The sequence below is a fragment of the Hirundo rustica genome, chromosome 3 (assembly GCF_015227805.2).
Source record: "Hirundo rustica isolate bHirRus1 chromosome 3, bHirRus1.pri.v3, whole genome shotgun sequence".
Taxonomy (NCBI): domain Eukaryota; kingdom Metazoa; phylum Chordata; class Aves; order Passeriformes; family Hirundinidae; genus Hirundo; species Hirundo rustica.
This window is the reverse complement of record NC_053452.1, coordinates 25,645,745-25,671,229: the sequence shown is the minus strand read 5'-3', so window position 1 is coordinate 25,671,229 and position 25,485 is coordinate 25,645,745. Positions and strand designations below refer to the sequence as shown.

The 25,485-nt window shown below is 37.5% G+C and overlaps 1 protein-coding gene across 3 annotated transcripts in view; it reads right to left on the bottom strand.

The window, feature by feature from the left end:
• Positions 1-25,485, bottom strand: part of MTA3 (metastasis associated 1 family member 3) — a 137,986-nt gene that overhangs the window by 106,025 nt on the left and 6,476 nt on the right. For all 3 annotated transcript variants that reach the window (XM_040059828.2, XM_040059827.2, XM_040059829.2), the window contains exon 4: positions 9,088-9,214. In XM_040059828.2, the coding sequence (XP_039915762.1) occupies positions 9,088-9,214 (127 nt within the window). The remainder of the gene's footprint in view (positions 1-9,087; positions 9,215-25,485) is intronic.

Here is a 25,485-nt window from a genome sequence, read left to right as displayed (position 1 = left end):
GATTAAAAGGAAATGGTAAGAAATACTAGTTATCATGGTAGATAGACATCTCACTGCCTGGAACATAAACCTTTGTTCCCCTCTCCCTTGTTTTATGGAACTATTTTTCCTGGGATGGGTGGGAGGCTGTTTATAGTGGAACAAAGAAAAGGAGAATTAAAGTCAAAAAAATAAATGACAGCTCTGTGAGACGCTCATAGGTCAGACTGTCTTGGACAATTCAATATGGAGCTCATGAAAATCAACAATCTACATGAGACGTCAGTTACCAGTCCTGAAGGAGAGATTTCACAGACAGTAAGCTGAGGTAAGACCTAAGAGATCTTGAAAACTAAAGATAAAAACATGCCACGTTTCAGTAAGATCCAATAGAGGAATGAAAAACATGTGGGAACTTGCTTCAGACAAGAATGTGACAACAATGAACATTTAGATGAGTGAAGGACAAGACTCCCCTTACTAATCTGTTACAATTAAGGCAAAAGATGTTGATAACCAACTAAAGAATTTAAGTAGCATGAAAAAAGATTGTATCGAGGTTATTATGCCAGACAATGCTATGAAAAGATTTTAATATAGTCTGGTTAAACAACCTAGAGCAAAACACCAAATTGCCAAGAATATACACTGAAATGCCTTCTTGTTTGCACTGTCTAGGTAATTGTTCTTTAACAAGCATTTTCTGAAAGTAATCAAAAATACAGATTAAAATCTTTATCAAAATTTTAAAAAGCTGATGCAAACACTTATATTTTAAAACTATCAATATTAATTAAAATCAACAGCAACTGCCTCATCTTTTAAAGTGTTGTTCATTTCAGCCCTAACTTTTAAACCAGTGGAAGCCTCTACAATTCCTGCTCTGCTGTTCTCGCAGGCTATTTCTTCATGTTTTCACCAGATAAGCAAGATAGCCCATGAGATACAAACATTTTAAAATAAGAATTTCTTGGAACAGGAGGTAAGCAAAAAAAAAAAAAAAAAAAAAAAAAAAAAAAAAAAAAAAAAAAAAAATTACAGAGAGAAATTACAAGAAACAAAATACCTGCTGCCTGTTAACCAGTATGAATGACAGGAATGGAAAATGATGCCGTGCAAGAGCTCTCAGAACTCATTGCTCTGGGTTCCCACCAAGTCAATGAAACTTTTTATGCATTTTGCTAATTCAGATACAAGCTGAAGAAAGAAAAAAAAAAACCAAAACATGCAGGCATGACCCCAGAGACTTGGAAATAACAATTATTAATTGCCCTTCTGAAAACAACAGAATTACATTGGATAATTTTGTACAGATATATACCAATTGTATCTTGATGATCCACATCCAGAAATGTTAGTGTCTCAGTAGACATTTGGAACACAGAAGCATGAGTCACTAGCTAGACAGTCTGACAATAAAATAACAGGAAAGAATATTAGGAAATATTATGCTTGTGAGAAAAATCTGATTTGATTTTAACATATGCTGTTATTTCAATGACAATCAGAGATTAAACTCAAATGAAGGTGCATAATGAAAAGGGGTAGAAAGGAGCAGGTGCAGGAGTAGAAGTCCAGGGTAATCTTTCACACATCCGGCATAAAGGGAGAAAAGCTGTGGGGAAATGTACAGATACTGAGTAAAAGAGGAGAGAGCTACCTGAAATAACACTTTTTTTTCCTGAACTGTCTTAAATGATAAAGTATTTTGAAGATTTCCAATCAAACATCCACTCTGAACCAAGTCTTTACCACTTACAAGCAGCCTGCAGTGCAATGATCATCACCAAACCACAGAGTGGGAACTGTGGAGTCCAAAGAGCTTCTACTAATTACATGAAATTGATTCCCCAGTCAAGGCAAGCCAATACTAAGAGTACTTGTGTATTTTACTTTGATGCACAGTTTAAGGGGCACAGAATGATGCTGACAGACACATACCAATGTCTTTCTAACAAATTTCTAGTTCTTGAGACTGAAAAGAGAATAACTGGGAAGCAAGCTATTGCATAACACTAAAAACAAAAAAATAAAAACATCATCATAGTGATTTAAACTTGTAGTAGATCCTTAACTACAATTCTACTTTTAAAATATTCAATCAATATCTAGAACTGACAAAAAAAATCTGCACTATGTTGATTCATTAATTGGCCCAAGTTTGTCTCTGTTCAGTTACAGAGCCATCTCAAACATGAGAAAGAAAACCCAAACAACAAACAAAACATATTCAATAGGTGGGATCGATATACTGGGATCTGTGCCTCTGACAAAATAATGCCAATTTTCTAAAGAGCACAAGATTGTCTATCTGTGGCCAGAATATAAATCAATAGACTTGACATTATCTAATTAACACACGCTTGATCAAATAAAATTAAAAACAGAATTCAAAGCATGTATCAGTTGATTTATGCACATCTAAATGAACTTGTAAATGCCTGGCATCTAAACATGTGCATAGGTCATATGAATGGCCCAGGATTTTGATACTGCATGCGTCTTTCAGTCAAAAAAAATCAGAGTTTTAATTTTAATTAGAGCTCGAGTGCTAATTTTGTGCACTCCAAATTGGTAAGATTTACACACAGTCTCCCGAAGCAATCGTGCCCAACTGACATGGATTTAAAAGTAATTAAAAGGTAAATATTTTCTCAATATGGCCACAGTAAAACTATACATTTTGATATCTCAAAACAAGCAAAATTGTAGATGCACTTTCTGTAAACTGGAAACCGTGTTGTTGCAAACTCGAGTCATTGATATTTTTTCTCTAGGGATTATTTCAGGCTAAAAAGTAAAAGAATTGTTGCCTTTTAGCACAGCAGCAGTGATGCACATGAACTGAACAAAATCACAGGAGGCTGGTTAGGAATGATTTTCCATACAATCATGAAACCATTTAGGTTAGAGAACACCTTTAAGATCACCAAGTCCATTACAAGCTGCCCAGCTCAGAAGCAACACACATCACTCCATGCAATTGAAGGCAAAAGTTCTGCACCCTATGAAAGGCTCCTACTTTGTAATTATGTCACTACAGGGAAATATGTACTGATTTTCAGATATTTAAGTGACAGTTTTCCACTGATAAATACACTTTTTCTTACACTGTTACTAGTACTGGCAATTGACCACCTACAAAAACAGGATTCTGTCCTGAACTGAATTTTCATTTTAATTCAAGAAAGAGTAATTTGAACTCTATTGGAAAAGAAAAGGAAGGAGAAAAAAAAAAGTCAGACATGCTTCAAAATCCTTTTGCTTCAAATAAACTCAGTCCAGAAGGGAAGAATACCTTAACAATACAAATAATTAGGTAAGCACATGCCTACGCAAAACAAACTCACTCCTTATCCAGTCTGATTTATGCCAGAAAATTATCAGGCTTATAAGGTTCACAGTAAGCTTTTAAAAAGTAGCTAAAATTTGTGTATATACTCACACACTCTATGTGCACAAACTTCTAGTTTGCCAGGAATGCCAAAACTAGAAATCCCGAAGTAATACCACTAAATTCTAAAGTCTTGAAAAGTAACACTATAAACATGCTGTATCTGTCTTGAGCTTCAGACCATTTGTTGCACTCTAAGTGTAGGAATTGACGTTCCTCCAGTGGGGAATTCCTTCCTTTTTGAAGAAAAATTATTTCTCTATACCTTGGTTTTATCACACAACTTTCTTTTTTGCTGTTCTTTTCTTCTTCATGATCTCATCAGGACTCACTAATATTGATGCTTCAAACAACTGAGTCATTTGTAACACATCTAAAGAGCACCACATGGTTACAGCTTGGAAGCCTGACATGTCCTTATGAACTGCATGTTCTTAAGTTACTCTTTCTCCTATGTCTACTAAGTGGTACCAAAGTTTCTTTAGTCTACCCAAGAGCAAGGGGTGCCATTTAACAACCAAAAACACAGCCACCAAAATAACAAAAAAATACCACCACCAAACAATTAAACAAAATATCAAACTGAAAAAAAAAAAAAAATAATGCTGTGTTCTGAATTCCATTAATGATAGAATAATGTCAAAAGAGGGAAACCAAGGTTCTTATAGACTGGTACTTCAGAAGTTTAAGTACCCTTTTTTTGTATGTTTACAAGTAAAAATATGCAGAGGGTACAAATGTCTTAATAAAAAAATTGAATAACTCTTCTCATGATCTCACTATTTGGATGCTCTTTAACACATAGGCATTCTGCAAAAACACTCACATTCTCCCCAGTCCTATTAATCAGATTCTAATAAAATTATCTTATGCAATCACAATTTTTAAAAGGCTCATGAAGTCCTTTCTGTGTTGGAGCAGAAGTAATAAACCAAGCCAAGACCATCTTAAGATGGTTTTGAGGATTTTTTTCTTGGTTTTGCCTTTTGTTTGTCAGTTTAAAAAATAAAGGGTACGTGTAAGAATATTTCAGAATCGACACTCAGAGAGCTTTTTTTTTCATAGGTGCATAGAAAACTTGAATTTGCTGCTTATGACAAGCAACAAATAAAATCCTCTAAAAAACATATGAAACACTTAGTCTATCCAATTGTAGATTGAATAAATACTCCCCATTAAAAATTAGGGTGTAAATTTACTACAGTTATTTGACAAAAACCCATCGTGACAAGCATCTACATAATGGACAGATATTTGACATATGTAAAATGAAATGCAAGAAAAAGATTTTTTTTTTTTTTTCCGTGAAGGGGATGGAGGTTTTTTTTGCAGTGTAAGGCAGCCCCAAAGATTCACACCTGCTTTTAATATGAAATCTGAGAATGCCTGGCTTATGCATGCTTTCCAAACACTTAAAATATAATCATCATCTTACATAAAAACCCCACAACCCTAAGACTGAAACACCAAATAAGCAAACAAGAAATAAGCAAATATTGCAAAGCAAATAAGCAAAAATATTGGAATGGTAAGATGAACCTTGATGTGTAAATGATTTCTTCTACACAATTTGTAAGAAACATTTAACTTTAGAGCAATTACAAATTAACTTGGACCCTAATGCATCTTTTACAACAATCTAAACATGTTTAATAACTATTAACTCTTGACAGCTTAAGAGTGAAAAATAAATTTAAAGCCCAAATCAAAAGTCAGATAACCCAATTCCTCTCCAATGAGATAAACATTTGCAGTTTTTTATACAAACCCCCACTTCTACCACATGCTAAGTTTTATGGTGAATTTGGCAATGCTGGCAGGTAATTTCAACTTTCTGACATCTTTCACCTTTCTTCCAATCATGACTCTCCATGCCTTTCCAAAATGCTGCATTTGGTAAGGCTCAAACCTCAGAAACCCCAAGTGCACAGCACTGGTTCCACTCAACCCCTCTCTGGGATGGGGGAAATCTTACAGGAGCCACCTGCACCAATCCTGGGCGCATGCACTGCGTGACATTAACGAAGGAGAGTGGCTCAGGGAGTCCAGCTGGCAGGACAACTGTGACAAGGACACGTGGGATTACTGAGCCCAGCAAAACTGCATCGGCAACATGCAGGGATTAGGAAGGAAGGAGGAGATAATCCACTGGAGGGGTGTTACTGACTGCACACATTTGAGCAGACAGGACAGGAAATAATCTCAATTATAACCTGACAAGAAGGCAGGAAGGTAACAAGCCTTGTCTTTGATCCCCAGACCAATACATGAGCTTGTTCTGTGCCAAACACCATGACTCCAGAACAAGCTAGGAAATTCCACCTCCTGAAATACATTCCTCTGTAAATCCACAATGCACCACTGCCGCATTTAATTACTACACTACCGACTTCTAATTCTTCTCTAAATCTGGCTCTTCGGGGTTTTCCTATGCCAAAACTTATGCTGCTCCCTAAAGCTACTGAAATGTCATAATGACATATGATTTAAAGGGGAGGCAAGATGAAGTCTAAAAAAAATTCCCAGCATTTCTAACAAAACAAATTACATATCAAAACAGTTTTATATAATGTATATACAATAAAACAAAAATATCAGAATGAGGGACCAAACTGTACTTCACTAATACAAGAGCAAACAAATTACATCAGAATTGTTCAAAATCCAGAGATGCAGACCAAAAAGCTCCAGAATTAGACATGAACATCAAAGAAATCTAACCCACTAAAATAACTGCAAGGTAACTCAACTATGAAGTAACAGCAACTGGTGTATAAATGAGACGTCACCGTATTTGGAATTGTGAATTAGAGTAGAAGTAACCTTTGTGATAGGGTTTTTCTGAGGGGAAGAGGTATAATTTCCTCTGCCATTCAGTTTGACAAATGTAAAAAGGGTGAAGTTAAGAAGGAAGAAAAACAAAAGCAGTAAAACCTTATTAGTCAAAACTAAATAAAAGCATACTAGGTAAAATTATTTTACTCCTTCAATTACAACAAAAAAGGCAATTAGTCTCAGATACTTTTCTTGGCTGAAGATGTCAGGAAAAGTTCAAGACTTGTAGTTGTCAAAAACCTCCTCCATTCTCTTAAAACTGACTTGAACTTTTTCCTCTTCTTTCCAGAGGGGTTGAGTTTTTGTGTTCTAACTCTTGATAGAACTGATCTTCAACCTCCAATCTCCACTCTATACCATTGTACCATTCACTCCTGTAAATCCAGTTCTTCCTAAGGGCTAAAACTGTAGGTGCTTAGAGCAAAGGCCCACATCATGGAGCTACCCTGGCTTTTATTGCACAAATATCCCCTAGCTTTCTATATGGAGGCAACTGGCTTGGCAGAGAATGTCATTGAACCTGACTTCAGCGAGGCCTGCAGTGCTCCAGTGTCCTTCAAGCAGACTGGAAACATACAGACTAGACAGGTAGACAATAAGCTTAGGAAAAAACACTGGACTGGAAAGGCTGTGATGAGTGATACAAAGTCCAGCGGGCAGCTGGCTACTGGGAGTATCCCCCAATTGCTGACCCTGGGAAAAACAGTTTAACACCTTTATTAACCTGAATACACTTTCAACAAGTCTGCAGATGATATTAAACCAGATTTGTTCACTCTTGAGGTATGACAGCTAAAAGGAGAAACTCTACTTCTTTGTTCAATTAGCTAGTGAAAAGATAGATAACTAAGATGGTACCACGCTCCTTTCAGAGAAGCACAGTGAGAGGACACAAGGCAATAGACAAAGTTTCAATAAGTAAAATGACAAACAGATAACAAGGAAAAAAAAAAAAATCACCACAAGAGTCATGAAACACCAAAACAGACAACCAGAGAAGCTGTGATATCTGCATCCTTGGGTATTCTGGAGTACTGATGGAAGAAAGCTGGAGGAATGCCACCTTCTCAGTATTTCTACCCCCTTTAGAGGACAAGCTAATTAATAAAAGTTGAGAAAACTATTGATAATCACAGAATGTGAACACTAGTAAGTTAAATAGCTAAGTAAGGAATACTTTATAGTGTATTTGCCTTCTTGTTTCTTTTTAAGGAGTTTTAAAATGTTGTTGAAACATCAAGCTTGTTCCAGAATTTGTCTGGTAATGGTGTTAGTAACACGTGACAGCATAGTCCTACAACACTCATCTGTTCTGAAAAGTAGATGCAAGTCATCACTCTGCTTTTGGCTGCTGTGCTGTGTGGCATGTACTATGAATTCACGTGTTTTTCTGCCTTCTTTGTGAACTATGTACTAGAGAACCTCTATTGTATTTGCTCCCTGAGTTGTGAGGTGAGAAGACATTTACAATACTTCTTCTATGTAATCTTCCCTCTGCAAAGAGAATACCTTATTTCAATATCTAAATGTCAAAGTAAGTAAAAGAAACTGCACAGGATTATTATCTCCATGCTATAGTTGGAGCAGCAGAAAATTGACAGTTAAATGACTTTCTCAAAGTCAGAACAAGAAGCTGAATAAAGCACAAGAAATTAATACAAAAATTTCCAACTTCCAGTTTTTGTGTTGTCAGCTAGAGAGATAAGCAAAATCTCATCTCTGTGGTGCCCAGTGGCAGGACCCAAGAGGATGGCCTGAAGTTATGTCAAGGGAGATTTAGGTTGGATATTAGGAAAAGGTTTTTTGCCCAGAGAGTGGCTAGGGACTGGAACAGGCTCCCCAGGGAAGTGGTCACAGCACTAAGCCTGACAGAGCTCAAGAAGTGTTTGGAAAATGCTTTCAGGCACATGGTGTGACTCTTGGAGATGGTGCTGTGCAAGGCCAGGAGCTGGACTCAGTGATGCTTGTGGGTCCATTCCAACACAGAATATTCCATGATTATGCGATTTGCCAATAAGAGAGAAAATAAATGTGCACATACAACATTCTTCTCCTGTTGGACAATATATATATTATTTTTTGGTAGCTTCTAGACATTTTTGGTCTGAAATAGCTGGGGGCAGCCGGATGCAATGAGAAAAAGGAAATTTCTTAAGAATGCAATGTAAGAATATATTGTTTCATACTAAATTAGACTCCCTCCTGTCACTGTGCTCTTTTCCATTTCTAGATTCATCATCCCCTCATCCCAATACAAAAAAAGTTTTCCTGACTGCTAAATAGAAGATGACATGAGCACCTACATCACTTACTGAAAGAAGTCAACAAACACTTTTTGAGCTTTAGCAAGCCTCTTCCTACATTAGCATTAAAGGCAATTTAAAACAATACTTGAAATGCTTCTGCAACATTTAGCCAAACTCAGTCATGACTTCTTCACATTTACTGAAGTTGGGGTAATTTTAATTTTACATGCATGCAGCCCTAAACTGCAGAACTGACCAATGAGTCACTGCCTCCTTTCCAAACCCATCTGCTGTTTTCCAGGCCAGACAAAATGGTCAAGATTCCTTTGGCCAGCAGAATAACTAAAATATTAGCTCTTCCAAAGTAGTAACAGACTGACATTCCACCAAATTATCAACTGATACTATCAAGTGGCAAGCTAGAGCTCTGAGACCCTCGCCCCTTCAAAGGCTCAAACATCAAGAAACGAAGGAAAAAACCAAAGGTGCTTCCAAAGCAGTGCACGGGACAACCTGGCCCAACTCTGCTAAGACCAATTCTAAGACCCTTTTGCAAGGCTGAAGCAGCCCAGCAGATGGGCAGGCAATCCACCCAGCATAACACACAGAAAAATTGTATTTACTACTTCTTACCTGATATGCGTTGCTGGTAGGGACTCATACTGGCGAGAAAGGAAAAGCTCTCTGTGCTTCAACTGATGTTTCTGTTTATCAGTCAAATCAACCTCAATTGTAGTTTCAGACTCTTCTTCAACTTCTTCTGCAGAGAAGCAGAGCGTAGGTCGAAATTAACTCTGTTGCATAACACCATTGCAACCATTTCATTTGACATCCCCCCCACCCCTTAGCAACCTCCTTTAGTATTTCAAAGAAAAGATGAGTTTAACAAGACTACAGTTTATGTAACTTGACAGAATGTTAAGTATTTTGAATTATACACTTCTACTTCAACCCTTTAAAAATTATGCTCCTCTCCTCTGTACTACGCATTGATGTCTTTCACACAGTTTAAGAACAATCCTGTCAACATTACTCATTCTTTTTCATCTTCCTTCCTCTGTTTTTCTTTCTTGCTTGTTGACCAGTTTTGGGTTTGACTTTCAATTGCCAATATTACTATTATTAAAACTTTTACAGAAGTCCTGGAGAAAAGCACACTTTCTACGAACTGAAATTTACTAAACATAATTGCAGTCTAAGACTGCAAAATCCATCTAAGAAAACTGAAGAAGCCTCGCGTCTTCCATTACGTTAACCTTCTTAGATAATGACAACAAATGCAATATATTTCCATATTTAAATAAGATGTAAGGTTGTTTGTATTTTAAGCAAGACAGGAAAAAATTAAAGCAGATACTAGAAAGAGTCACATATAGAATTGAAGGGCAATGATCGCTGCACTTGCTAATGCACCACACAATGGCAGGCTCTCCAAAGGAGTTATAATGGGATGTTGATGGCTGAAATCTGCCTTCCTAGTGAATTTTTGGGACATGTGGAACTTGAATCTGTACCTCCTCTAGGTTCCCAAAAAGGGCAGAAAGTCTCTCTGAATAATGGATGCAAAAATACAGACCCTTTAACAACTTCTCTAAGATTTGGTAACTTTCTACCTGGTAAATTAGCTATCCTCTGCAAAAACAAGGGTAGTTTACAAAATATTTCTCAGAAACTCAACAGAACCGAAGCATGAGATAGTATTTCATATAACTACCTACAACAGAGGACCTCACCTGCTCTACTAATAACAACCATTTTTAAAACCAACCTACAAACACTATTTCAAAATGAAGCCTGCCTGCATTCTCATAGCAACCACAGCTCTCTCCAAATGCAACACTACTACTTTTTTGATCATGCTTGTACGTAGTTCATTCCACTCCTAATAGTTCTTTTCACAAAAGTGATATACCAACATACCCTGATATAACTAATTTCTTCAAACCCAATTCCACTTTAAGTCCATCTTGCTGTAGACACCCCCATCCCATTCCCTGTTTTGACACGTTTGTGGAGAAAGAGAGCAAGAAAACAAAATTGAAAACAAGAATGTCACCCATCTCATCTGACAAGCCACAGCCTCACCTGACACAGCTACAGGTTCAAGTCAGACCGTAACTAGATTCAGAATTATTTTGGCATCTATAACAATGACAATGAATAAATCTTAAAAGAAATCTATGTCAAGGCAAAGCATTTTTTTAATTAGGCAGGTAATTAATTAAAAATAGAAATCCATGTTAAAATGTTTATGTTTGTGCCAGTTTTGGCTGGGATAGAGTTAATTTTCTTCACAGGGGCTGTGTTTTGGATTTGTGCTGGGAGCAGCGTTGATAACACAGGGAGTTTTTTGTTATTGCTGAGCAGAGCTTACCCAGAGCCAAGGCTTTTTCTGCTCCTCGTAACACCCCATCAACAAGGAGGCTGGGGAGGCACAAGGAGCTGGGAGGGGACACACCCAGGACAGCTGACCCCAAGTGACCAAAGGGATAGCACATAAAGCTGGGGGACAGAAGAGGGAAGTGGGGACATTTGGAGTGATGATGTTTTATCTTCCCAAGCCACTGTTGTGTCTAACAGATCCAGACTGTCCTGGGGATGGCTGAACACCTGCCTGCCCATGGGAAGCAGTGAATCAATTCCTCGTTTTGTTTTGTTTGCTAATTCCAGTTCTCTCCCCCGTCCCACATGGGGTAGTGAGCCAACAGTTGTGAGGTGCTGTGTTCCTAGCTGGGGTTATACCCCACTAACGTTTCCGGCAATTAATTTCTACAACTGTTTATTACAGTAAGTGACCCTTACAAGCTGCATTTTGATTGTCAAATTCAAGTATTAGTATTTCTTCTAGTTACCTTGGGTTTGGGGTTTTTTTCTAAGTAATTTAGGCATCCAAACACAAGTTTGGCCAACATATCAAGAACATCTGACTGCAGATAAGGCACAACACATAGAACAACATGGGTCATTTTTAAGTTGCTGCAGGAAGCCAGAGATGATATTCCAGAGTTTAAAATGGCTTTAGACACCTATGCTCATCTCAATATCTTCCTCAAGTAAGAATTCAAATTAAAAATTTGAGAAGAAAACCCATCAACTTTAAGCAAATTTATCTACTCTTACATAAGACATGAAAATGTTGACCTAAGAGCCTGAAGCTGAAACCAAATGTCTCTTAGATGCATGTCTTAAAACACTCCGAACCTAAACATGAATCAGTGCAACTTTTTCTGTTGTATTTTTAGAAATAAAACTGATGCTTTACACAGGACAATCTGATAAGCTTGGTAATAAGTAGAACAAACCATGGCTGGACACAGAGCAGTTCCATCCACTAAATGCAATTTACCATGGGGAAAACTTTACAAATTCCTACTTCAGCATTAAAACATAAACCCAATGTTAACAGTAGGATTAAGTAAAACAAGTAATAGTTTGTCCCAGCAATCACACAAACCTGTACCTGGAAAGGAAACTGGAGAGCATAAAAAAGGGAGGAAGCCAAGTCTGCTTGATGGCAACACAAAGAATTCTGCATCTGAAGAAACCTCCATAGAGCTGCTTTTGAAGCAGGCTTTTGCAATGATCAGGCCTTAATACCCATTAGCAGGTAAGTGGAAACAACCTTGCAGAACTTTTAGGGACGTCTTCACACCTTTGACTTGATTTACAGCACATGTGAATTTCATTTGCCATCAAAGGAGATATTATTTCTATCAAAAGGAATGAAATAGAATGTACCTACAGGAAATCATAAAGTAGCACCAAGCTAAACACTTTTCAGCACTCAGGAAAGGAAGAAAAGCAAGTAGCTCAGTGAGCTAATATTTTTATGCAGCAGCTTGGTGATTACATACACAGATCTCATTGTTCCATGACTAGACAGACAAAAAAAAAAAAAAAAATCAGCTAAATATAATTTTGAAACTCTTATGTATGACTCCAAAGATGAACACTTCATACATACAATCACATTTTGAAAATTACACACTCCCCTTTAGGCCTTGGGCAAAATTCAAGATAATGCTGTTTTGTAGCACTTTTCCTGGTTTACAAGAAATATTTCATTATTTAAAAGAAAAATCCTCATGAGCAAAAGCAGGCATCTCCAGTGAGCTTTAAAAACTTGTGTTCTATTTATTGTATGTGAGCTTTCAAATTATCAGTGGTAAAAAATTACTGTGATCCTGAAAACCAGAATGAGCTGGTGATACTTTCAGGGACAGCACTGGAACTTTCCCTTTCCCATCTGATGTAAATGAGACTTAACTGACTCAGTTAAGCCATGGATACTGGAAGGGAACTGTAACCCTCACTCTTTTTACATATGCATCACCACTTTCAAACATGATGAACACTTTTTTTTTTCCTCTCCCATGTAATTTGTGGGATTTGCTGGTAGAAAATGGTGGTGTTAGTGAGCCTGAGGAGAAAACTGTCCATGCCACTTAAACTTTGTATATAGATCTTTGTTTATAGTTATGTGATGAGTCAAGCTGTCTATGAGGAAGCATTGCTTGTTTCTGCAATTAAAAGGAAAATAAACTGAAGGCAAGACTCTAGAAATACAATACTGCTATTTAATTAAAAAAAATATATTCTTAAATAACTTTTCAAAAGTCGTGAAAGACATTTAAAGGTTTACATGCAGCTCCAACGACTGTATAGTTGATCATCAGCTGGCAAAACAAAGTCAATTCCTTGGACATACTACTCTTCCTTAACTAAATCAAAATAACCCCCCATATGCTCCCCTTGTGTACTACAATAGAGTAAGAGAGATTAGTTTAAACATTGAAGATTATCTTCAGGGAAGAAGAGTAAATCTTCATTATTAAAAGGAGAAAGTTCTACTGCCACCAAAATGCTGACAGCATTCTTTCCAGCTAGGGCTAGAATCTGGAAATTCAACCAAAAAATCATGGAAACAGAGTAATTCAGGCTGGAAGGGGCCTCAGGAAGTCCCTTGTAGAAACTATACTTTAAAATAGACTCAGCTGTGAGGTCAGTCCCTGGTACTCAGTAATTGAAAGTCTCTGAAGACAAAAGACCACATAGCCTCTCATCATCCAGTAATGGAGAAAAGCTCCTACACCTATCTAATGTGAATTACTCCTGTTTCAAAGTAGTCACTGCCCAGAGTCCAACTCCATCTTCTGGTCCATAACCCCCACAGGCACTCAGAGTCCACCTCTTCTCCAAATTGAGAAAGGTCAGTTCCAGCTGACTCTCCTAGAAGAGTGAATGTCCATCATGCTGGTTTTTGCTGAATGTGCTCCAATCAGCAACTTTCCTTTATCAGGAGCCTAAAACTAGATGCAATATAATTTGATGTAATGTAATGTATGCTGAATAATCAGGGAGGATAATCTCTTGCCTTGATCTACTGGCTATGTGCCTGGTGAAACAGCCCAGGATGCTCCCTTCCAAGGCCAACTCCCCTCCTTGTCAAGGAGCTGTTGTCTGCTGGCAGCCTCAGGGCATCTCCTGCAGAGCTGCTCCCCCAAGCCCCTCTGTTCTCAGCTTATGCTCCTGCCAGGAGCTCTTCCTTCCCAGGTGCAAGACTTGGCATTTGACCCTACTGAACATCTTCACCTTGTTGACATAGCACTCCTCCTGCTTTCTAGGAATCCCTGCATGCCAACCCTTCCCTCAAGCCATCACCTGGTCACTCTCCCCATCCTTGTGTCACCTGCAAACACGGTAAGAAACCACACTGCCTGCTCCAGCCACTGCTAAAGACAGGTCCCCATGGAGATTCCCACGTGACTCCACACGGTGTGGATGCTTAACCAGCACCCTCTGACTCAGACCATGCAATTAGTTTTTTATTCACTCAGGTGTCCCCTAATCAATTCCAATTGCTTGGCTTGCTGGGCCTACAACAACAACAACAAAAAGGGAAAGAGGAAAAAAGCAGAAACAGGAGACTGGGAAGACATAATGGCAAAAAACCAAGACTCCTTCCAACAGTGGCACAGACCAACGCTGGATAAAAACAGTAGAGTACCCAAAGCTACGGTGCATTAACTTCCCACCTTAATTGTTTCTACTCCTGAAACTATACCTCAGCTTAGCTACATCCAGCGTAGATGGAGATATTCATGTCACCACCATTTGTGGAGTTAGAGCCATTTCACTGTTTGCTAAAATACTTTTTAAATTGTATTAGATCAGTATGAGATCAGAATTTCAAGTTCAAAGAAAGCCTCACTTTCCTCAAACTTCCCGAACTTTCTTCCTTTCCTCTATACCTTTTTCTTTGACACTCAGACTAAAAAAATATGCACATTCCAGGTATCAGCAACATATTTTCAAACCTACAGATAAAAAGCTGAGAATGCTGAAAAGCAGCAAGTTTACCACACACATCAAAGGAAAGGTGGCTGTGCATAAGTCTCTTTAAGCTTAGGTAGGTTGTCTCCAAATGCACATTTGGCAGTTACACGCTACAGCAGTAACAATTATAAATATAGATTTTGGGGGAGAGAGAGTAAATCTAATTACTGCCAAATTTCATACAAAAGAAAAACAGTAAGTCTAACCATCTGAACAGCTTTATTCAGACCATGAATGAAGAGCTCTCTTAGGTTAGCAGTTGGCCAATTTGCCCATGCATGAGGCTTCTCGCCACGTTTGATTGTACTAACCTAGTTGTGATATTTAACATCCTAAAGCTGTAGTAAGGCCGTTTAATCAACTTTGTGAGCTAGCCTATGCACGGTTACACTTTCAATTTGAGCGAGGAAGCGTCTCCCAAAGCTGAACTAATTAGCTTTACTTATACCACATCTGTTGCAATGTTCAGATGATTTAGAATACCTAACATCAATTTGATATTTGCTGTTACTTTCAGATAGGATAAGAAATTCAAAGAACACTTTGTATGTATTACAAGTCATGTAAATAGCATATTGCTATCTAAACCATGAATCTGAGCAATGCTGGTAGGAAAAAAAAAGAAGTGATCACTTGTATTTATAGGTAACAGGTCTGCTTTTAATTCCTGCTGGATAGCAGCGATATACATTCAGCCTCTAAGGGATTATCCAGTTTTCTTACACAATTATCCAGGTGATCCTCCCATACTACCTCATCATTATTTTTCTAAAGGAGGTCACAAAACAAAGAAATAAGTACTGTGTAGCCATTAAGAACCAATATGCCACACCTACTGTCCAATAATAAAGATTATTTCCAAAATGATGCAAAATGTATTTTTGGGTATTTCCAAGTAGCATGTTATGATAAACACAATTTCCAGGATGATAGTCAGTCATAAGCAATTGGGCAACCACATCACGTTTATCACAGACTGTAGCAAAAATGTTTTATGGAAACCACACCGCCCATTAGCAGAAAAGTTCACCTTCCCAAACTTGATGGGTGGGGGTTATTTGATAGGTGGTTCTGGAGATTTTTGAGAGCTAGGAGCTTGTGGGTGGAAAGCAAGGAAGGATTACCTCCATAAGTACTATGAATCATGATGTGCTACATTAATAAATAGAGCCTAATAAATTAAATATAACATGAATACATGCAAGAGCAAGCACAATGGTTCTTTAACCATTTTTCAGCACTGCAAGCTAGTTTGTAACACTACAGAACAGAAGGTCCCATAGAAGCATGAGAACAGTAACATGCAGGCAGTGGTGGAAAAAGCTGGTTTATGTATCAAACTAGATTTTCCCCTTTTACCTGATTTCTGTATCACCTATTCAAATGCAAATTCTTGCAAATGAGAAATAGATCCTGTTATGGGGCTCAGGTTGTGTTTGGTCATGTGTACATGTGTATGAACTGCAGCAGGCTGCTGCAGGATGTGAGAAGCAACGCTCCTGGGTGGTGTTTCTTTAAGCAGTTCATTAGTAGTAGCAAACAGCAGACTCAAAACTGTGCCATGGACACTGCTATTTGCAACTTGATGAACGTCCAATTACTGGTTACATCCAGCTCATCAGCTGAATCAGAAGTCAATTAGTAGTTTTTCCAAAGCATACATATGTTTAGAGTTGTGTCGGAAAGAAAGGAAATTTTAGTTCTACCCTCAAATCCAGGCTGGCAGACCACCATGAGCAAAAGTGTACACGGTTAATCTGACAGTGCCCAAAAAATAATTTGTAAATCCATCATCTGGCTCAAGAAATACAAAGGCTACCTGCAACACTGCCACATAACCTGCATGAATAATTATTACATCTGATTTTAAGAAAAGAGAGATCTGTATCTTCCATTTTCCTGCTATTAATAATTTTTCCCATCACTCAGATTTTCACCATTTTTCTGTGAAACTCCTGCTCATATCTTGTTAAAAAAAGATTGTCTTTCCTTTAGCATAGGCAACAGGTCTGTTTGATCTAGCTGGTTAACAAGCTGCATGGTTGTCTCTCCTTAAGAAAATGCAGTGTAAATACATAAAAAACGAGAAGAACTAAGCACACAAAACACATGCTCTTATGCTTTCTGTAAGAATCCAAAGTCCATGTTTAAAATCTACACTGGCATTTTCTTGCACTGTGTGACAATAACCACAAAGCTTCAGAGATCTAAACCACTTTTCTAACATTCAGTTCACATCCTCAAAAGCCAATAAACAACTTTTCAAAATTTGTTGGCAGAGATGAAAAGGCACAGATTGTACAAGCACTCTCCTACCCCTACTCAGAACGGCATATGATTCTGCTTATAAAACAGAAATTATTTATCTTCTACAGTATCTCCTTAGAGAAGGGCTGAAATTTATTGGATTTTTTGCAGGAAGGAAAGAAGTAGGGAGAAAATAAAAAGAAGTAAAAGAGAAAAAAGGAGAAAGAAAATAAAATACTTTGTATATCCTGTTCTTCGGTAAACCTAATCAAGACAAATTAAGGTTCTATGTGTGGGATTAGGAAATGAGAAGAATAATATCCAAGAGAATGCCTAGTCGATGCCAACTTGGTAAGAAAGCATTTCTGTCTGCAGACCTGACAAGACAACCAGGAAGAGGAGGTAATTCACTCGGATGGTCTGTGTAAGACTTAAAGGATTTTTTTCCCATCAATTATGTTAGATATTTACCTTCCAGGATACATTATTTCTTTAATGCCTGTACAGAGATAATGAGACCATAATTTACAGGAACTATACATGTGAACTGAGAAAAGTGTAAAGAGATATGAATACATGTATTACTTGAAACTATTAAAAGCCTTTTAATTTATTAGTTCTGAAGCCAGGAGGAAAAGCAAACAAACAAAACAGTGTAGGAATAAACATCACCTTGTATTAACTATTCAAATTTTAATACATATGCCATTCCCAAGTAAACCAATGAAGTTTTTCTTCTACTCTCAGTACTTTGCTTTGTAGACAACATGTTCAAATACCATTTTTGCTGCAGCAAGTAAAATATCAAACATCTCCCCTTATTCATCTCTTACATGGGAAATCTTCAGTATTCCAATTCTGGCTTTTTTCCCTCTTATTAAAAACAAAAAAAATAAAAACTAAAAGAAAGGGGAGTGCATTATGAAGGTAGATGAAGCTAGCCCCCATTTGAGGGCAAATGTAAATATAAAAGTTGCCCATATATCAAAACCTTTTTTTCTTGTATAATACTTGGCAACTGAGTCCTCGGCCTCTTGAGGGCTTACTGAGAATATATAGACTAAATCCTGCATCAGGATTTCAGTCCTGACAGTAGCATCAGTCAAAGGACACACAGCAGAGGGCCACAGTACCCTGTAGGGTCTACGTTACAGGTCACTGACTGCCAATATTATTTCTACTCTTGTTTAAGCCAAAACAAGGCTGCACTTTTAATACAGAAGACTGAAACATTACTCCCTTCAGCATTGCATATCACTGTCACAATCCCTCACATAAACAAAAACAAACAAACTAAAAATTAATTCTATCATTCAGCATATCAAAAATGGGAAGATAGCTAATTTAGTTGTGTTGTTTTTGGATAGATGTTTAACCTGTTGTACAAGTAGAAAAGGCACATGCACTCACATAACCCCTGGATATATGCATACATAGTGCTCTTTGCATAGCCCAGCAACTCTGCAACCTGCACAGAGAAGAGATCCTATGTACTATGATAAATCCTCAAACAGATCTTGGATTCAGGCAGTAGGTGACAGTCAAAATGGACCACCTAGCTCCCTAAACTCTCAGGGATTTGATAGTGTAGAACAGGCTTTTACTGAAAATAATTGAGCTTTTCACCACTCATACATTTTTTTGCTCATGGGGGTGACGTATTCTATATTCAGTACAAAACTATCTCTTCAAGGACCACAGAGTCATGTCTTGCATATCAAAACCAAAGCAAAGCAGATGTACACCACAAATCTTCACTTGATCAGAGTGGGTTACAAACAGTAGCTGAGGTAAAAACTAAAATATTGATCAAACAGACAAACTGCACTGCAAAATAGCACAGCTATTCCGGCCACCCACTCCATGTGGTTTGGGACATGACAAACCCAACATATTTGCTGACTTTGTGTCCTGTTACTTGTGCAAGCTACCTTTAACAGAAAGAGAGTTTACTGATAAACCACACAGCTACTTTACACATTCATCTTATCTGCTACTTCTGCATATACATGTGTTTTATAATGCCTCACACCATATACATATATATACACACAGCACTGCATGAATCAGCCTGGGTATGAAGCACTACACTCATTCTCACACAGGGCACTGTTGAGCTAAAATGCTCCACCTCTACCAGCATGTGTGCAGCTACAGGCATGCAGGAGTATTACCAGGGGCAACTACTGCACACTTCATTCCACTGCAGAGTACAGACATTCAAGAATTACTGCTGGTAAGCCCTTAAAGCACCAGACCCGATTCCCGAATCACACATTTAACTACCGCTGCATGATGGGGAAGTCTTTCTATATTAATAGTGAGTTTACATCAATCAGGTTTATAATTTATATAAACTACTGATTCAATTAGACTATCAGAGAATTCTTTGAAGATGTGAAACACACCTCTAATTGGAGCTTTACAGATAGAGATAACCTAGCAAAGTTTTTGTAGTCTAAAATTTATGCCTCGGGTGCTTTGGTACAGTGTGGGTGCACTGGGAAGAAAGTGGGAAAAGTCACTTAAAATTAGGAGCCAAGAGGGAAAAAAAAGATGTAGAACCGTTTGAGATTATGGCAATCTATTTATCTTCATGAGACAAAAAAAGTAATAATCAATAATATCAATTTAAATACTACAAGTATTTTAGGGGTACCAAGAAAACAGTGTAGGATCACTTGCATGCACAGTTAAGAAACACGAAAGAGGCAGGAAAGCAGCTGAGAGAAAACAGTTACACGTTTTCCACAAATCAAAAGGAACCCTAAACAAGTACAGTAATAATGACAAGTGTATTTAAACTTGACCTTGAGGAAATGAATCCTAATGAACACAGGGAAATAGGGGAATGCACAATGCTTTGGCAATTTTCTGTGAATACTCTCTCCTTCTAAAGACTCAAATGTGAAAAAGTTATTTTGGGAGTAGACCTCAAAAAAATGACACCTTTTGTACTCTACTGAGCTTTACCAAGGAAATTTTACTAAATAAATACTTATGGCATTTAAGTAATAAAAATAAAAACTGAGCTTTATACAGCTATTAAACAGTTTTAAGCATAAACATGAATCGATATTTAACAGCTTTCTACTCTTTACAGCAAATTGACAGAATTAATCTGGATTTTAGGTTTAGTTTGTTTTTACATTCAGAGAAATTGGCAGCAATGTATTTAAGCCTCTTAAATTCTGTGTTCAAAAAATAAGATTGTAGAATTTGAAAAAAAAAAAGAATTAACCTACACACACTTGCCTGAAATTTTAAGTTTATACTTTGGAGGTCTAAAAATGAAGCTAGCAGTAAGTAGCTAGACAGTCCATGGAAAAATTCAGATGTAGTTATACAAATTGTACAGAGCAGACATTTTTTTATATGCAAACATGATTCAAAGACAGATCACACATCACAGGTAAAAAAAAAACCATAAGAGCTAAGAACTCCTAAAATTATGAACTTAGTTATAAATCCATTCATCCATTAAGAGAACATCATTAACATTCCCAATTTAATAAGCCATTCTGCACCAAAAGAGGAGCCTGAACGGACACAGAAGTTAATAATTCTACAAGATACTTGGAGCTGACAGTAAACTTGTTAATGAGACAATATAACTACTAAATTCTAAATGCCAGTCTCAAAAAGAATACTCAGATATGGTCAGAAGCAAATTGCTCCTCATTACTGGTTCTTTATTGCTTTCACTGTTGAGGAGAGAAAACATTCACAAGTTCTTCAACAAAAATCAAATTAAGAAAACACATCATTTATGATACTACCTAAAGCACCCTTGAAAAGAATAACTGGGAGCCTTGAGACAAGTTTTTTCCTTGGTGATGAGAAAGTAGTTTTTGACAAGGCTTGCTGTATTTCAGCAAGTTCTGATTTTTCTTCCCTCTCTTCAAATAAATTACAACTGATGGCATTCTCTTGGGTAAATGAAGGAAAACTTGTGATCCCTTGTCTCTTGAGATCAAAGAGATCATGTCGTCCCCACAAAAAACCCCAAGCTCATATACAGTGAAAGTGATAGTTAGACTAATATAAGTGCCTTAGCATAAAAGCTACTCTGCCACTGATTAAAGAATTTGCTATCTGTATCATCCTTAAATAGTCCTCCTAGGGTGTGTCTCTCCCACATCACAGACTTCAAGATTCCCAGAAGAAACACGACACACCTGAATTTGCTACTGCTTAGTTTACATGTCTCTATCAGATGATTGTAAATAAGCATTAACATGTAAAATTCCAACAAAAGCAATGCTGGAACCCATACACCTAAATTTCCTGGCTTACTATATTTGGTTTTGTCTCTGCTCACCACCCCACCTTCAAAACAAACCCAAGAGCCTTCTGATGAGTTGCTCACAGACAGATTTCTGAAAATCCTGTCTTGTCCTCAAAGAGGAGAGGGCAACTATGCGAGATCAAAACTATTTTTCTCCTAATTCTTGCGGGGGGGCGGGGGGAGGTGTGTGGACAGAGACAACAGAGCCAGGGACACTGAGCTGGAAACAAAACACTAGTTTATATTTACAAAAGCCTTGAGATTACCAAGGCAGTAGCTCACGGAACCAGTTACACAAGTCTGCTCACCCACTCCTCAGGCATATCTAGCAGCCAAGCCTTCTTCCTTATATCCAATTCAAGAGACTCTCCTACCTTTCATTCCCAGCTCTGCCTTTCCAGGCCTTAGCTCCTTTTTCTCCTATCCAACCAGAAAAAATTTTTCATCACAGGGTGATATCAACAGATCTCTTCTCTTAGCAGCAAGAAAGACAGACCTTCTCACCGAGTGCAACTGAAAAAATGAACTGTGACCTAACAGAGAACCTTCAAAAGCCACAAGAGTCCATGGAAGTGTTACACTACTGTAAGAGACAAAAATCAATTGAACTCTAAAAACTTATTTTGTTTTGGTTTTTTTTCACCAACATGACCATAAGCAAGACCAAAGGACTATTCACCATGGGACTGATTTTTGTTGTTTGAAACTTTTTTAAAAGGAAACTGTGAATTATTTCAACATTTGAAATTAATAAGACAGAGAAAATGGTCTGTTTGCAGTAGAAGAGTTAATATTTGTCTCTTGGGTTCATTTCACCAAAGGTGTTTCTAATTGAACACAGGCTGCAAAGACAACTGCTTCAAGGGAAGCAGTGAAACAAACAAACAAACAAAAAGACAGTTTAAGATTTCAAATAAAATCTCTAGTCAAAACATACTTTTATGCGAAGACATTATGTGACTTGAATTAGGTACCAGGAAAAGTAATCTTAAGTGATTTTTCAGAAAAGGGATTGTGGTTAAAGAAACATTGTATCCTTTATGAATAACTTTCATTTGATGTACAAGAAATACTACTATGAAAAAGAAGAACAACAACAACAAAAAAAATCCACCAAGTTTCTGGTTATGTTACAGTCTGATTGGACAAAAATTGTCCAGCTATAGTATTCTATAAATGTTTTGAATTATACTGAATCAAATATGTGACTAAGATAACAGGACCGAAGAACACAAGGTGTTTTAGGCATTTTACTCTGGAGCCCTTTCGTGAACCCCAAGGGTCTCCACACGCATAACTTTTTTCATACAACTTTCTAAATGGTAGGCTTCTGATTGTTGAAGAGGGCAGGAAAAATTCTTGTGTTTTTCCTGGAGCTGAGTATTAAGAATACCACTATGCAACAGCCATATGTTGAAAAACCTGATGACACATGAAAGGAATTCACATTTCAGTTCTGTGTATCTTTGGGAACATCAGTGAGTAACCTGCTAAACACTACTGCTCAAGTTAAGCTCCTTTTCTTAACATCTTCAATGATGCCTGCTAGCTTGGTGCTCTACTGAAATAAAACCCTTCTCAAAAGTCAGATGGAATATTAACAGCTTCATTCTCTCGGATGCATCTGGAGTGTTGGCAGTTAGCACAGACAATATGCAAAATATTCCTCCTCCCAACTACAAAGCACCTTTAAGTGAAGGTAAGCAGCAGCTAAACTGCTCTGCAAGATCAAGCCATTTCCAGGAATGCTGGAACATGCTCGATATTATATAGAAAGTAAACTACAAGTTTTTGTAAGGCACTTTGAGATCTTTTAACAGCACCTATAAAAACATATTGGCATATTAAATATTTTTCACCAGTATTTAAATATTGGCAATTAAATATTTAATAAGAACTTCTAATAGGAGCATTGCTTTACAGGCAAAAAACCTGGAGTACAGAGAGAATACTGGATTTGTTTCCGATTGCAACACATCAGTGTCATACAAAGGTCAGAACTGAGCGCAGACTTCAACATTTTATGATAAAGTTTAGTGGGCATGGCAGTGTTCAGTCCAAGGCTGAATCTTGGAGGTCTCTTCCAGCCTTAATGATTGTATAACCAGGAATCATAGCAGGACCCTTCTCCTCCTAGATATCTAGCATCTACAAAAATTCTGTAGCAGAAACACCATTTTACAAAGCAATGTGACATGAAACGTGACTGATCAAAAGCAAAAGAATAAAAGCTTTAAAAATGTGCAACAAGAAATAAAGCCAGTAAGTGATCTCTTAAAAGAACAATTGAGATTGAACATGATTTTTTGTCAGCTTCTGTAATCCAGAAAAATTGTACATCTCAGTCAATGAAACAAATATCTCAGAGGGTTGTTGTTTTTTGCTTTTTTTTAATTGAATACTGTCTCATTCACAAAGAATATCAACTGTGTTAATGAGGAAAAAAATACATTCTGCATGGGTTTTATCACAGGCCCAGAAATATTCTTGGCACTTGATCAGCATCTCAGCACACCTAAAGGAAACAAACCCTCTTAATAAATCAGAAGATGAAGGACTCCAACAACAGTAAATTTTTTTTATATCCTCACCAGATGGTTGATGAGGCAAAAGCTGGCTGAGGAGTTGCAATAAGAGAATGACTTCAGACACGGTATGATAACACATGATCAGATAAAGAACTTAAAGTGCAAAGAACTGCAAAAAATGGCATCACGCACTCAGGTCACCCCACTAAGTTTCAAGAAAGTAACAGTGAATAAACATCAAATATGGCATGGATTTTGGAATGGTCCCTGTGCAGGGCCAGGAGTTGGACCCAGTTATCCTCACATGTCCCTTGTAACACAGGATATTCTATGATTCTGTGATAAAGCTATTGCAAAAGAAGGAAATACAGAACATGAGCCCTTTGCTGTAACCCAAAACCAGCGCTGGTACAAAGCTGATGCAGTCTGCTCTCCACAGCTATTAAAGCCTTGCCCTAAAATACTTACATTCATTCTATGAAGATAAAGAATCATTTACATTTTATAGGTTCAGCTACAGCCGGCAATTTCTCAGTCACACCATTTCGTGAGGAAACATCTCTATGCCACCCCTTTATGTTTGCTTCACCATTTTAATGAGCTGCGTGTTTCTGTCCCAGGTCTCCGAGCTCACTCGCTTACGCACTCGGGTATCTGTTGCAATATCTGTCTCTTGCACTGCCTGCCGTCCTCTGCTCACCTCTCTTCCTTCTTTTCCCTTCACAGGAAGCCTGACTCTGCTGGTCAATTCTTTCATGCCAAGAAAGGAACAGCCCCCTCACAGTGACCCTGTGATGATGACTACAACCTAAGTGCTGATGAGTGTTAAGACTCCCAAAAAAACTCTCTTACTAAGCTCAGGGAGCTGCACAAGATCAAGAAGCTGATCCTGGATGGTATTCTGGTTTGTATTTCAAGCTGACCTTACCATAAACTTTATTTTACAGTAAAAAAATCAGAGTTGAAAAAACATTAAGTCCTCAAATGTCCATAAAACATTCCAAATCCCCAGATTTAAATGGCTGCAGTCAGCTTCCAGAATTATTCCCAGATCTAAACTGATGTCATACATGATGCTGGTAGACAAATCAAGATTTCCTTAATTAAATTCCATCTGAAACACCAGAGAAAAAAAGAAGGCAGTACAATTTCCTCACAGATTAGTGACATTCTTTGGAAACAAGGGAACTGCTCTGTACCTCAGTATTTTAGAATGGCCAAAGGAGAATTTGATCTTCCTCTCTCAATTTGTTACAATACCTTGAAACATTTTGGAAGTCAACTTAAAGAAAAAGCAAACAAACAAAAAATCCCCAACCAAATTTTAAAAACCAACCAAACAAAAACCCAAACAACAAAGACAACAACACCCTAGGATAACAATACACTGACTCCTTACCAGTGATAAAGTCACAGAACAACTTTATTCCATGTTCCCCAAACATTCTTTAGAATAATTCTGAAACTTTTTCACGTTACTGCAAATTTCTTTTTAAAGTTCCCAAACATTTTCTTACAAAGATGTTTTCTTCTTTTAGTTAATGGGACCATATCTACATCTCAAAATGTAACCTTCAGAAATTGACGTGTCAGTCAAAAAAGCCCCAACCCCCACCTGCCAAAATCTTGAGA